The sequence below is a fragment of the Haematobia irritans genome, chromosome 1 (genome assembly GCF_050003625.1).
Source record: "Haematobia irritans isolate KBUSLIRL chromosome 1, ASM5000362v1, whole genome shotgun sequence".
NCBI lineage: Eukaryota > Metazoa > Arthropoda > Insecta > Diptera > Muscidae > Haematobia > Haematobia irritans.
The window spans coordinates 40,720,923-40,736,950 of NC_134397.1; the positions used below are offsets into that span (position 1 = coordinate 40,720,923).

At 31.0% G+C, this 16,028-nt stretch overlaps 1 protein-coding gene across 2 annotated transcripts in view; it reads right to left on the minus strand.

Moving 5' to 3' along the window:
- ss (aryl hydrocarbon receptor spineless) overlaps window positions 1-16,028 on the minus strand; it is a 200,911-nt gene that overhangs the window by 104,800 nt on the left and 80,083 nt on the right. For both annotated transcript variants that reach the window (XM_075289959.1, XM_075289958.1), the window contains exon 3: window positions 13,293-13,483. In XM_075289959.1, coding sequence (XP_075146074.1) covers window positions 13,293-13,483 — 191 coding nt within the window. The remainder of the gene's footprint in view (window positions 1-13,292; window positions 13,484-16,028) is intronic.

The following is a 16,028-nucleotide window of genomic DNA, read 5'->3' on the forward strand; positions in this document are numbered from 1 at the left end:
AAATTTTCTAAGGAAATACAATTTTGACAAAATTTTTTATTGAAATAAAATTTTGAAAAAATTTTCTATTGAAATAAAATTTTGACAAAATTTTCTATAGAAATAAAATTTTGACAAAATTTTCTATATAAATAAAATTTTGACAAAATTTTTGATAGAAATAAAATTTTGACAAGATTTTTTATAGAAATAAAATTTTGACAACATTTTCCATAGAAATAAAATTTGACAAAATTTTCTATAGAAATAAAATTTTGACAAAATTTTCAATAGATATAACATTTTAACAAATTTTTTTTAGAAATAACATTTTCTATAGAAATAAAATTTTGGCAAAAATTTTTATAGAAATAAAATTTTGGCAAAATTTTCTATAGAATTAAAATGTTGACAAAAAATAAAATAAAATTTTGACAAAAAGAAAAATATTTTAACAAAATTTTCTGTAGAAATATAATTGTGACAAAAATTTCTGAAGAAATAAATTTTTGCGAAATAATATTTGTTGGTAGTTTTTGGTTCACATAATTTTAGTAAGCGATAACTTCTCATCTAGAAAATGTTCGTGTGGAAGCGTAATATAGAAACGCGTGCATTTTTCGACTAAATCATTCTTGAAATTCAATAAATTGGTGTTTTTGACTATGGCTTTTACAAAATCGAGATTTTATTCCCGCATGAACTTGTCTGTTTTTCCAAATTTGTAAAAGATTTTTAATTAACAAGTTTGTTAAAGACTTTCTCAAAATATTAAAATATTTTGTCAAAACTATTGTCTACACAAAAGGTACTAAATCATTCGCGGGGGGGTACTACGGTACTGACCAGGGTGGAAAAGTATTGGAAAAAGTACTATAGTACTGCATTTTCCATCCCTGATCTAGAAGAAGACGTAGCCTGGTTCCCTCAGAGAGAGAAAACAAATGTCAAGGGGGCTGTGAGAAAAAAATTTGATTTATGTGTCGATTTTTTGCCAAGGCAGCTCTGCCCAGGAATAAATTAAGATTGCAATGTTCTCAAAAAATACATAACAAATCTCCTCTTTAATATGTACATACCTTCCATATCAATTTTCTATCAATGTTTTTTTTTTTTGTTTTGTAGTTTTTAATTCAGAAAATTATCGAAATCACAAATGTTATTGATATTTTCCGATGCAATCGGCAGTACATTTGAGAGACACATCGACGCAAACTTCATGATATTATGATGACAGAGACCTCTGGTGCTTCAGTTTTGTTATGACAAAACTGCGTCTTCTTCTAGATTGTCTTTGCAGCAAGAGATAGACAAAAACGCTGTTCTGTCCAAGAGCACCAAAAATTTTTCGGACCAATTTTAGTCCAATCGACAACAACAAAAGCAACAACATTGTTTGGTCCGATAGGACCAAAGTGACAACGCTGCACATAGCCGTCTACAAAGACAATCTAGAAGGCTAAGTACTTATCGAAAAACCCACGTAACTTGTCCCAAAACCAATCTGCGCTAAATTTTTAGCTTCATTTTTTAAAGCAATTGCGTTACTAACATATATCAAACAGACGGGCACTTTCCATTAATCTGACTGGCCGTGTGTGTGATCATTTGTTTGTCTATCTAATTGTCCGTCCGTCTGACTATCGGACTTCCACCTGTCCGTCTGAATAACGGCCTGCCTCTCTGTTTGTGTGACTCCTTGTTTACTTCACTATCTCTCTCAATTTATGAAAATTCCATTTCTTAAAAATTATATTGAATTATGTATTTTTACAAACAACACGATTAGATATTGAACTTTAAATATCTTTATTGGAAAAATTCTCTCTCTGTCAATATATATATGTTGTTGTAAAGCCTATAGGGATATATTTATTCACCCTATCTCTTGATTACTGAACAATTTATATGATTTTTGCGAAAAACTGCGCAAGTCAGGGTCAAATTGCTAATGCTACAACTACTACTACTACTATTGCCTTTTTTGTTGTTGTTGTTGCTGTTGGTGTTGATGTCGTTTTCGCTTTTCTTATATTTATCCTTTTTGTTGTTATTGTTCTATATTGGATTGTCGTTGCTGATGTTGTTGTTTTTTATGTATTTTCCATAGAAATTCATTGTGGCTTTGCTTTAGTCGGAATATTTTTTTTAACATTAAAGTTAACTTAAGACTAAAACTACCCTTCTCGATTAGAAACGGCGAGGACGGTTTGTCAGAGGCTAAAGCCTCAGCTGCTACTACTGCTGCTGTTGATGGCTCTTGTATTTTGCGATGGGCTGATGGAGGGGGTGGTGGAGTAGTAGTATTAGATATACGACTATTGTCTGTATATGACCACCATTAAGCATAGGGTTTGTGTGTTTGATTGTGGCCCATTTCCCAAAAGCTCTTCTTTTGTTTATGTAGTGCAATATCGACCCCCACTCTCTTTCTCTATCACTCGCTCCCACTCTCTTATTCTCTTCATTAACAACTGTGCTATTTTGCTTGGCTTGGTGTTTTGTTGGTTTTCAACTTTTCCTATACCATTTAACTTGGTTGTTTTGTTTTGTTGTTATTGTTGTTTTTTTATTTTTTTGGATTTCGTCCTAAGGAACGGGTGCGTCAGACAAAGTGCTATTAAAGTGTGCTGGTTTTGTTGTTTGGTCTTTGTTGTTAAATTTTTTGCCGGAGCACCTGGGGAGCGTTAGGAAATGACAGGGCATATTACAGGGAGAAACAAAACTTAAAGACCCTTAACCTCTCACACTCCCTTATCATAGTCGTCATCATCATCATCATCTATAGAGAGTTTAAGGTATTCAAGGTAGCTAGATAGCTAAAGGATAGGTTAATCGACCCAAAAGTGTTTATTAAAGGTTAAAGCGTACAACAATGTTTTTGCTTTTGTTGTTGTTGTCTATAAGACTTTTGCTAATTTTTAAATGAAGAAAACAAGAACCCCAAATGATTAAAGTTGAATAAAATTTTATGAAAAGCCTTCCTCGTCTTTAATCCCTACCAACTCTCTATCCACACATTCGAAGAAAAAGTCATAAAAACAAATCTTACTGCCAAAGTTAGTCATTAAGGGGTAACAGGCATCAGGGGAGGTTGGCTATAGAAGAGGTTATTCCCGACCCTTAGAAAAAAAGCTACAGACAATGGGCAAAAAAAAAAAATGGCGTCGTTTTTGGATAGATTTAACCCAGCATTAAAACTCATCCAATAAAGAAGAAAACACACCCTAAAAGAAGAATATCCTTCGCTGGGAGGAAATCGCAAACAGCACATTTATCTCTCTTTGGTCGTTGTGTTTTCTTCTTAGTATTCTGGGTGGGATGAAATCAACCCCATTATAGAAAACAGAGAAGAATGAAAAACACAAAAAAAACAAATCACTTGTAATTGTAAGATGTATCCTTAAGTATAGATCTCTTTGAGGAGTTATGGGAAATGAGTAGGAGAGAAATGAGAGGTAACAGAAAGAAATCAGAAAAACAAAATGGCGTTATTTTCTTTGGGAATATAATACGATGAGAATTGAGAATAATATAATAGATATAATAAAAAATATGAAAACAAAATTACTGTATACATGAAATTTAAATACGAAAATGTGAGAGAATTTTATTGAAGCAATTAAAGCAAATTTGGGAATTTTTAACCCTCTAATGCCCAAATTTGTTTGCCAGCTGATTAAATTTTCAATGTTAACGACACAAAAGCAAGAGAACTAAGCAAGAAAAATGTATACGGTAAAATTCAGCATATGATGCAAATCCTAGAATAGTTTTAATTATGTTTTCTTTTTATTTTGCCCATTTTTGTTGTCTTCAGGTGTGTTTTAGTAAAAGCTTCCTTATTAAATGAAGCCCGCCTTTAGGCATTTGAGGGTTAAATGCTGACAAATTTATGCTATAAGAAGAATTTTTTTATCTAATTACAATTGAATTCCTTCGTTTATTTTATTTTAAAAACTAATGAATTAAATTAATTGAATGTAAAGGGTGATACGATCAAAATTTGGTCAATATAAACTTGACGTATTTCTTTCAATTTTGCATTTAAAAAACCTGAACACCCCTCATTTTGAAGGTGTGAGTGTGTAGAATGTTGCTCCTATTTTGATTTTGGAATTCACTCTTCACTTGTCAAAATGCCGTCCAAGCAAGAAAAAAATTTTGCTCGCGCATCACGAAAATCCGAGCTACTCGCACGCAAAGCTGGCAAAATCGCTAAAAGTTGCCAAATCAACCGTTACAAATTTGGGGAACGTTTGTCGACAGCCAGGAAGTCTGGAGCGGGGGGAAATCGAAAACCGGAAGCCGCTGAGACGATAAAGAGAGTTGCCGGTAGTTTCAAGCGAAACCCTAACCTCTCTCTCCGAGATGCCGCAAATAAGTTGGGTGTATCGTCTACAACCATGCATCGAGCCAAAAAACGAGCCGGACTATCGACTTACAAGAAGGTAGTGACTCCAAATCGCGATGATAAACAAAATACGACGGCCATAGCGCGATCCCGGAGGCTGTACAAGACGATGCTGACGAAGTTTGACTGCGTGGTAGTGGACGACGAAACCTACGTCAAAGCCGACTACAAGCAGCTTCCGGGACAGGAGTTTTATACGGCAAAAGGAAGGGGAAAGGTAGCAGATATTTTCAAGCACATAAAACTGTCAAAGTTCGCAAAGAAATAACTGGTTTGGCAAGCCATCTGTACCTGTGGCTTGAAAAGCAGCATTTTCATAGCTTTCGGGACTGTCAACCAAGAAATTTACGTGAAAGAGTGTTTGAATAAACGTCTGCTGCCTTTCCTGAAGAAACACGGTTGTTCCGTACTGTTTTGGCCGGATTTGGCATCTTACCATTACGGTAAAAAGGCCATGGAGTGATACGCCGCCAACAACGTGCAGGTGGTTCCCAAGGACAAGAACCCTCCCAACACGCCAGAGCTCCACCCAATTGAGAAATACTGGGCTATTGTCAAGCGGAACCTAAAGAAGGCCAAAAAACTGCTAAGGACGAGCAGCAGTTCAAGGCAAACTGTGGCTGTACAAAATCTGATGGCAGGTGTCAGGAGTGAGGCCCGGCAATTCGGATTTGGAAAAGCGAAATCCCTAACTGAATATTTTTCCTGAATTTTATACTAATTGAACTTGAAAAAGAAATTTAATTTGATTTTTTAAATAAACGATTTCACCGATTTACACGCGTTTTCCCTTGACCAAATTTTGACCGTATCACCCTTTAAACCACAAATGTAATTTATAAATTATTTGAAATAAATTATTGAAGTTAATTTAATTTTAATAGTATATTTTTATACCCTCCACCATAGGATAGGGGTATATTAACTTTGTCATTCCGTTTGTAACACATCGAAATATTGCTCTAAGACCCCATAAAGTATATATATTCTGGGTCGTGGTGAAATTCTGAGTCGATCTAAGCATGTCCGTCCGTCCGTCCGTCTGTTGAAATCACGCTAACTTCCGAACGAAACAAGCTATCGACTTGAAACTTGGCACAAGTAGTTGTTATTGATGTAGGTCGGATAGTATTGTAAATGGGCCATATCGGTCTACTTTTACGTATAGCCCCCATATAAACGGACCTCCAGATTTGGCTTGCGAATCCTCAAAGAGAAGCAAATTTTTGCATGGTTATTAGAGACCATATACTAACACCATGTACCAAATTTCAGCCTGATCGCATGACATTTGCTTCTCTTAGAGGCTCCGCAAGCCAAATCGGGGGATCGGTTCTTCCGATCCGGTTGAATTTTGGTACATGGTGTTAGTATATGGTCTCTAACAACCATGCAAAAATTGGTCCACATCGGTCCATAATTATATATAGCCCCCATATAAACCGATCCCCCTATTTGGCTTGCGGAGCCTCTAAGAGAAGCAAATGTCATCCGATCAGGCTGAAATTTGGTACATGGTGTTAGTATATGGTCTCTATCACCATGCAAAAATTGGTCCACATCGGTCCATAATTATATATAGCCGCCATATAAACCGATCACCAGATATGACCTCCGGAGCCTATTGGAAGACCAAAATTCATCTGATTCAGTTGAAATGTGGTACGTGGTGATAATATATGGCCTCAAACACCCAGGCAAAAATTCGTCGATATCGGTCCATAATAATATATAGCCCCCATATAAACCGATCCCCAGATTTGACCTCCGGAGCCTCTTGGAAGACCAAAATTCATCTGATTCAGTTGAAATTTGGTACGTGGTGTTAATATATGGCTTCAAACACCCATGAAAAAAATGGTCGAAATCGGTCCATAATTATATATAGCCCCCATATACACCTCAGATAAATCGATCCCCAATCACACAAAAATTGGTCCATATCAAGTTCATAATTGTAGCCCCCATATAAGCGACTCCCATATTTCAATGCTGGCTCTCCACGTACCGTGCAAAAGTCCATATCGATTCGTAATTATTTTTAGACTTACCTATATATAATACCAGGTATATACCACGTATGGACTAACTCACAATTTAGAAAACGATGTTAAGAAATTTTAAGATATCTTGCCATCGGTAGTTATAACCACAACGCAAGTAATTCGATTGTGGGTGACAGTTTTTCGCAGAAGTTTCTACTCAATCCATGGTGGAGGGTACTAAGATTCGGCCTGAACGAAATTACGGTCGTATATATTTGTTTTAATTTTAATTATTTTTCTTTTATCAATTATAATTTATTTGCCTTAGCTTCATTAAAAAATAAAAATCCTACCAAGCTTAAACAACTAACTACGTATATAATTATTGCCAACTTCTTTCAAAACATTTCTTTAACATTTTCCTAGATTTGTTAAAAAAAATAAAACTCCCAACAAGCGTATAAAATTATTGCCAATTTCTTTCAAAACATTTCTTTAATATTTTCCTAGATTTGTTTAAAACCCGAAACGAAAATAATTTCACTATACTATAAATTTAATATTCATGTATTTTGTTCACAACGTCATACCACAAACATCACCACCTCAATTTGCAAAATTATGATTATTTTTTTTTCATTCACATTGATTTTTGTTTCTACTAAAAACTGCGGCAGAAAATGCACACTTTTGCAAATAACTGCAATTACACGCCACTAAAGGGTGAGAGGGAGAAATAGGGAAAGAGAGGGAGAGTGAGTATAAGGAAATTGTTAGGTGATTGTGTTGCAGCCGATGCCTTTCAAGGTCACCTGGTCAATGTAAAAAAAAACACAGAGGACTATAATCAACATAAATACATAACGGTTCTTCTAAGAGAATTCAGACAGTAGGACAGACTGAGAGTCCGACTGGCAGACGGACGGACAGATATAACAACTTCAAATTAAAGCCTTCAAGTAATGGAGGCATTTAAATCAATGATGTATGATGATACCTATACACACTCACACACACATACTTACAGAGATAGAGAGAACCTGCGTGTTTTGAAAAAAAAAAAAACAACAACAACAAGAAAAACATTAGGGCAAAACAATAACTTCAACTCCAATACATAGTATATAGGCATCACATATGCATTGGAATAACAAAAAAAGGCCTCAGCGAACGACCTATATGAAAATTGGTAACAAATTGTTAACGACTACATTCAAAAAGAGGCTATTAGGCTGAATATAGAACCACCAACGTTGAAAAAGGGAGTACATTGTTATTTGTATTTCAAGTCCTCAAGAAGAATTTGCATTTGTTAAAGGTAAAAACCAGAGTCTAAAAATGAAACGTTTCAAGGGCTATTTAAAATGCATTCATTGAGGATAGGGAATTGTCCTTCAGATTGGAAAGAAAAATCTAATCGATGTGGTTTGTATCCATTCGAACCTATTTAATAATTCTTCATATTTCAATAAGCTTTTTTCACTTCAATTTAGTATAACAAAAAAATGTATAAATTTAAAAATTAAAAAAAAAAATACTACCACCATTAAAATAATTTATTTTAGCTCATTGTTAAGATCTATTGCCATCATCAAATAATTTTTTTTATTCCTTGAATTTATTGAATTTTTTTCACCAAACTTTTACATTTAAGCAAAATCTTTCATATATCCTACATATTTTCGTAACATGATGAATGACATGGTGAAGTTAAGTTAAGAAAAACAAAAGAGTGAATGTGTCAGTTAAACAGCTCCCTCATGTTGATGGTCACGCTAGTTATGGCTAAAATAAAAACGTCAACATCACAGTCAATATCAACAGCAGCAACAACAAGTCGACATAACTGAAGGAAAAAAACAAAAATACACCAAACAATTTCTATGGTCGTCTATGGTAAATATTATCATATATTGCGTGACTTAAAAAGTGACGATTTCGTATAAAAATTGCATTTAAGTTTGCTTACAGATTTTTTTCTAAATGGATTTTTTATAGAAATCAATTGTATTTTTCTTTATTAACATATAACCACATTATAGAATGGCTAATTTAATTGAAGGCAATAAAGTAAAGCGCTATATTTTTTACTATTTTGTTTTACAATTTTATTGTTAAAAAGCAAAAATTACGGAATTAACATCACATTTTAGAATCAGTTCAAATTTGGTCGAATTGGCTATATTTGACACGAATTATGACCTTCAAATGACTGACAAGGTTAGGTTAGGTGGCAGCCCGATGTATCAGGCTCACTTAGACTATTCAGTCCATTGTGATACCACATTGGTGAACTTCTCTCTTATCACTGAGTGCTGCCCGATTCCATGTTAAGCTCAATGACAAGGGACCTCCTTTTTATAGCCGAGTCCGAAAGGCGTTCCACAGTGCAGTGAAACCACTTAGAGAAGTTTTGAAACCCTCAGAAATGTCACCAGCATTACTGAGGTGGGATAATCCACCGCTGAAAAACTTTTTGGTGTTCCGTCGAAGCAGGAATCGAACCCACGACCTTGTGTATGCAAGGCGAGCATGGTAACCATTGCACCACGGTGGCTCCCAAATGACTGACAAAGTCATGTTGATCTGAATCACAGGGAACCTCCTTTTTATAGTCAAGTCCGAACTGTCTTTCACATTGCGTTGCAACCACTTAGAGAAGTTTTTGAAACTCTCAGAAATGTCGCCAGCATTACTGAGAGGGGATAATCCACTGCTGAAAAAAAATGTTTAATGTTTGGTCGAAACTGGGATTAGATCCATTACCCTCTGTATGCAAGGCGGACATGCTAACCATAACATCATGCTGCAGAAGGGAGGCTAAGTGGTATTTTGGCCCATATCCGGCGAAGGGCCGTTTTGAAATGATCAATATTTTGGTATTTTTAGTGGTTGATGCAAATATTGAACGGATTAAGATTTTGATGATTTTTAAGTGATTAAAAGGTTCACTTTTTAAGCCATTTTTGGTTAACGCGTGCTGAGTGCGATGGTGTCCATAGTCTGCGGACGAAATGATTGCCTATCCAGGGCTTTAATACTGTCCTGTTATAATGTCCATGGTCTGCGGACGAAATGTTTGCCTACCCAGGGCTTTAATATTGTCTTTAGGATATTTTCCGTTTCCCCATCATACACGGTTGCCGCATTTGGTAGAATTCTAACAAATATTCTACTATTTTTTATCAAATCTATCAAAATATCAAGAATTGGTAAAATTCTTGATATTTTGATAGATTTCGCAAAATATTCCTTTACAACCAAGAGATACTTATAAATTTTATAAAGCAATAAAATTTTGACAAAATTTCTAATAGAAATAAAATTTTGACAAAATTTTCGATAGAAATATAATTTTACCAGAATTTTCTATAGAAATAAAATTTTGACAAAATTTTTAAACTACAAAAAAAATTTGATAGATTGGTAGAATTCTTGATATTTTGGTAGAATTTACAAAATATTTTCTATTATGTTCTATAGAAATAAAATTTTGAGAAAATTTTCTATAGAAATAAAATTTTGACAACAATATCTATAAAAATTACATTTTGACAAAATTTGGATAAATATTTCTATAGAAATGAAATTTGGAAAAATATGTCTGTAGAAATAAAATTTATGCAAAATTGTATATGGAAATAAAAATTTTACATAAATTTTATATATAAATAAATGTTTCGACAAAATTTTCTATAGAAAAAAATGTTGACAAAATTTTGTATAGAAATAAAAATGTTGACAACATTTTCTATAGAAATAAAATTTTGACAAAATTTTCTATAGAAAAGAAATCTGGACAAAATTTTCTATAGAAATAAAACAAAACTTTTTTATATAAATAAAATTTTGTGTTTGTTGTTGATAATGTTGTCCTTTTCATTTTAATTGTCTGTAGAAAAACAGACAGCGAAGTAACAAGACAGCGGAGAAAATCCTTGAAAACGGTTCTGACGAAGTCAACCGAAATATCGCAAATTAAAAAAGATGAAACCAACAATTTCAAGTTTAATTTATAGACCTGTAGCCGATAGTATGAGATAAAAAATCATAAAAATAAAATTTTGACAAAATTTTCTATAGAAATAAAATTTTGACAACAATATCTATAGAAATAACATTTTGACAAAATTTCCTATAGAAACAAAATTTGGCACAATTTTCAATAGAAATAAGATATTTTTTTTATATAAATAAAATCTTGACAAAAATTTCTATAGAAATAAAATTTTGACAAAATGGTATATGGAAATAAAATTTTGACATAATTTTCTATATAAATAGAAGTTTGACAAAATTTTCTATAGAAATAAAATATTGACAAAATTTTGTATAGAAATAAAAATTTTGACAAAATTTTCTATAAAAATAAAATTTTGACAAAATTTTCCATAGAAATAAAATAAAATTTTTTTATATAAATAAAACTTTGACAAAATTTTCTTTAAAATCAAATATTGACAAAATTTTCTATAAAAATAAAATTTTGACAAAATTTTCTATAGAAATAAAATTTTGACAAAATTTTCTATAGAAATAAAATTTTGACAAAAGTCTCCTTAGAAATAAAATTTTGACATAATTTTCTATAAAAATAGATTTTTGACAAAATTTTCTATAGAAATAAAATTCTGACAACATTTTCTAAAGAAATAAAATTTTGACAAAATTTTCTATAGAAATAAAATTTTGTTAAAATTGTATATGGAAAAAAAATTTTGACAAAATATTCTATAGAAATAAAATTTTGACAAAATTGTCTATGGAAATAAAATTTTGACCAAATTTTCTATAGAAATAAAAGTTTCACAAAATTTTCTATAGAAATAAAATGTTGACAAAATTTTCCATAGAAATACAATTTTGAAAAAATTTTGTATAGAAATTACATTTCGAGAAATTTTTCTATGGAAATAAAATTTGTTGTTGTTTTTTTGATTTCAGCTTAAAACCATACATTGACTAAACTACAAGTGTAGCTTAACCAACAGAGGAAAAGAATGTTTGTCAAATTTATTTGGGCAAAGCCCTATAGACTGCAAGATGGTTGGATGGACGCACGTTTCGGAATTACCACATTCCTCATCAGCATCCTCTACTTGCAGCAAAACTATCAACCAATTATCAGAATAAATTCAGGCAGTTTATTAAACCCAACAAAAACCACACTTGAACCCTCCGAAAAAAGGTTTTACATTGATAGCCGGCTTATGCCGAAATAAATTTGAAACAAACATATCTCTTTTCCTATGCCACTGTCAAATCATCGATTTGAATTCACATGGCTGGGTTTATTTTGAGCGTGCCTCCTCTTCTTTTTCCATTTGTTTTGTTTTGTTATTGTTGGTTTTGTTCTTTAAGCATTGTTGTTGTTTTTTATTGCAGCTTAAAACCATACATTGACTAAACTACAAGTGTAGCTTAACCAACAGAGAAAAAAAAATTGGCAAAATTTTCTGTAGAAATAAAATAATTTTTTTTTATATAAATAAAATCTTGACAAAAATTCCTATAAAAATAAAATTTTGAAAAAATTGCATATGGAAATAAAATTTTGACAAATTTTTCTATAGAAATAAAATGTTGACAAACTTTTGTATAGAAATAAAAACTTTGATAAAATTTTCTATAAAAATAAAATTTTGACAAAATTTTCTATAGAAATAAAATAAATTTTTTTTATAGAAAAAAAATGTTAACAAAATTTTCCATACAAATAAAATTTAGACAAAATTTTCTATAGAAATAAAATTTTGACAAAATTTTCTATAGAAATAAAATTTTGAGAAAATTCTCCATAGAAATAAAATTCTGACAAAATTTTTTATAAAAATAGACTTTTGACAAAATTTTCTATAGAAATAAAATTTTGACAAATTTTCTAAAGAAATAAAATTTTGACAAAAATTTCTGTAGAAATAAAATTTTGGCAAAAATTTATATAGAAATTACATTTCGACAAAGTTTTCTATAGAAAAAAAATTTTAGAAAATTTTCTATAAAAATAAAATTATTTTTTGTTTTTTTTTTGTATAAATAAAATGTTGACAAAAATTTTGACAAAATTTTCTATAGAAATAAAATTTTGACAAAATTTTCTATATAAATACAAATTTCACAAAATTTTCTATAGAAATACAATGTTGACAAAATTTTCCCTAGAAATAAAATTCTGACAACATTTTCTAAAGAAATAAAATTTTGACAAAATTTTCTATAGAAATAATATAAAATGTTTTTATATAAATAAAATTTAGACAAAATTTTCCATAGAAATAAAATTTTGACAAAATTTTTTAAAGAAATAAAATTTTGACAAAAATTTCTATAGAAATAAAATTTTGACAAAAATTTATATAGAAATTACATTTCGACAAAGTTTTCTATAGAAATAAAATTTTAGAAAATTTTCTATAAAAATAAAATATTTTTTTTTTGTATAAATAAAATGTTGACAAAAATTTTGACAAAATTTTCTATAGAAATAAAATTTTGACAAAATTTTCTATATAAATACAAGTTTCACAAAATTTTCTATAGAAATAAAATGTTGACAAAATTTTCCCTTGAAATAAAATTTTGACAAAATTTTGTATAGAAAGAAAATTTTTGACAAAATTTTCCCTAGAAATAAAATTTTGACAAAATTTTATATAGAAATAAAATGTTGACAAAATTTTTTATAGAAGTAAAACTTTGACAAAATGAATAATATATTATATTATTAAGAATTTAAAATTTAATTTGTTGTTTTAGAATGTAATTTTGATTTTTTATTTTCGTTTTTTATTTAAAAATTTAAGTTCTCATTTTGACAAGAATTAAAATTCCTTCCTATTAAATATCCATGAATCATATTTTTCCTATATATTGTAATTTTCCATAGTAATATTTTATAAATTTTGTAAACTTACCTTGAAAATAACTTTTTGTTCTTAAATAACTAACAGACAGCCTTAAAATGCTCAGTCGATCCAATTTACTTAAAATATTCTGTTCAAATGGCAACAATGACGCCAATAAATCTAATTCGGCATTTAAACGTTCACGATGACGTTTGGAGGGATTACTTTTGGTGACGCCATCTTTAGGGGGTGGTTTTAAACTGTAATTAGATGGAAAGAAAAAACACAAAAAATAAATAAAAATATATTCAATGATTTTTAATGTTAAAGAAAATGAAATTACTATATTTATTTCTATATTTAATGAGATCGAGAAACCCTCCAAAAAAAATATTTTAATATGTGTGACTTATTTCATTATGGGGTTGTTGTTGTTCTATTTCTGGAATGTAATGTAAAAAAAAAGTTTTCAATAAGGCGGAAATTATTTTAATATGCTAACGTCATTGGTAATTGATTATATAGACCTTAAAAATGAACCTATTTTTCACTGGTATGAAGTTAAATTAAAATAAAAACTTTTGAGGAAATTCAATTGCAATAATTCGGATTAATTATATGATCAAAAAACCAACTATTTCATACCATAAAGAAATTGTGAACATATTTTTAATATTTTTTTTTTTTTTTGTAACAATTTTGTTTATGTGAGATTGGAAATTGTTGATACCGCTTTTTCTCTTAAATTCCTTCACTTAAGTATAGATATGGATGGAGCCATTTAACTGTTAAAATTTCAAAATGAAGCCAAATCCTTTATCCCAAATATTCGAAATGCCGTTATCCATTATTTAATTAAATTCCCATATTATTTTCTTAAATCCCAATTTTGCAATAGGCAATTTAAGATAATTTCATATTGGAGATAGCACAGTTCAACACCATTCAAATTCCTTAATTTATTTAATGATCACATAACGCTACACCAATACGTAATTGATGAGTGAGCATTATATCAAAATCAAAAAGAGACTTAGGAATTTTTTTTTTAGCCAAACTCAAATTGTGATTTTGTGATATCTTTTCTGTGGATGATTGAAAAAAGGATAATGATGCTGATGATGAATGAAGTTGAGGACTTTCGATATAAAGGAACTCATCCCATAACCCATTGCGAGACTACAGATTTCCTATACCCCACATTCATAATCATCATCACTGCCGATCATTATATATGCACCCTCAATTCATATGAAATTAGTGACTCGTTTATATATTTAATTAAATAAATTAGTAGAAATAATCGGGGTATATTTCTATGGCTAACCATGCTAAGGGTTACGGTTTATTTGGTGGGATTCATGCACGTATTGATAATTTTGTGATTTTTGTTTTTCGTTCTGTTTTTGAGGTATTTTCGATTTGCTTTTATTGTGTTGGCGTTTATGGCATTTCTCTCAATACGAAGTGGCCCACATTTATGGTCTTAGCAAATGCGGGGGTTTCTATGAACTTTGCTTTAATTTGCTTGGAGTAGATGTGTGGTTTATGGTAGCCTTTTTTTCTGAAATGAATCAAATGGACTGAATGTTCATTTACTGTGGAGTTTTGTGTTGTTTTTTTTTTTTTTTTTCATCGATGGTATTTCTTTGTTGTGCCATAACGAAAAAAAAAAATAACAAAATGATGATGAAAACAAGGAATATTTCACAATATTACTGCAGTAAAAGGAATGCAATTTTCTTAGTTTATATTACACTCAGAAAAATAAAATTAAAATATGAATAAACATAAAAACCATGCAAACAATTTACACTGAAAAAATAAATATGAAAGTTTATTCCACCTAAATTTTAGAACAAGCAATTTACACAAAATTAAGGAGAGATTTTTGGGAAGCCATTGTGGTGCAATGTGAACCCCAAAAAGGTTTCAATAATGCTGGTGACATTCTAAGTGACGCATAAGTGAATCTGAAATATCGGGCTGTCCCTATACCTAACCAAAGATAACATATGCATCACTCACATCAATTCACAATAACCGCATTATAAAGGGTGATTTGTTAAGAGCTTGATAACTTTTTTAAAAAAAAAACGCATAAAATTTGCAAAATCTCATCGGTTCTTTATTTGAAACGTTAGATTGGTCCATGACATTTACTTTTTGAAGATAATTTCATTTAAATGTTGACCGCGGCTGCGTCTTAGGTGGTCCATTCGGAAAGTCCAATTTTGGGCAACTTTTTCGAGCATTTCGGCCGGAATAGCCCGAATTTCTTCGGAAATGTTGTCTTCCAAAGCTGGAATAGTTGCTGGCTTATTTCTGTAGACTTTAGACTTGACGTAGCCCCACAAAAAATAGTCTAAAGGCGTCAAATCGCATGATCTTGGTGGCCAACTTACCGGTCCATTTCTTGAGATGAATTGTTCTCCGAAGTTTTCCCTCAAAATGGCCATAGAATCGCGAGCTGTGTGGCATGTAGCGCCATCTTGTTGAAACCACATGTCAACCAAGTTCAGTTCTTCCATTTTTGGCAACAAAAAGTTTGTTAGCATCGAACGATAGCGATCGCCATTCACCGTAACGTTGCGTCCAACAGCATCTTTGAAAAAATACGGTCCAATGATTCCACCAGCGTACAAACCACACCAAACAGTGCATTTTTCGGGATGCATGGGCAGTTCTTGAACGGCTTCTGGTTGCTCTTCACTCCAAATGCGGCAATTTTGCTTATTTACGTAGCCATTCAACCAGAAATGAGCCTCATCGCTGAACAAAATTTGTCGATAAAAAAGCGGATTT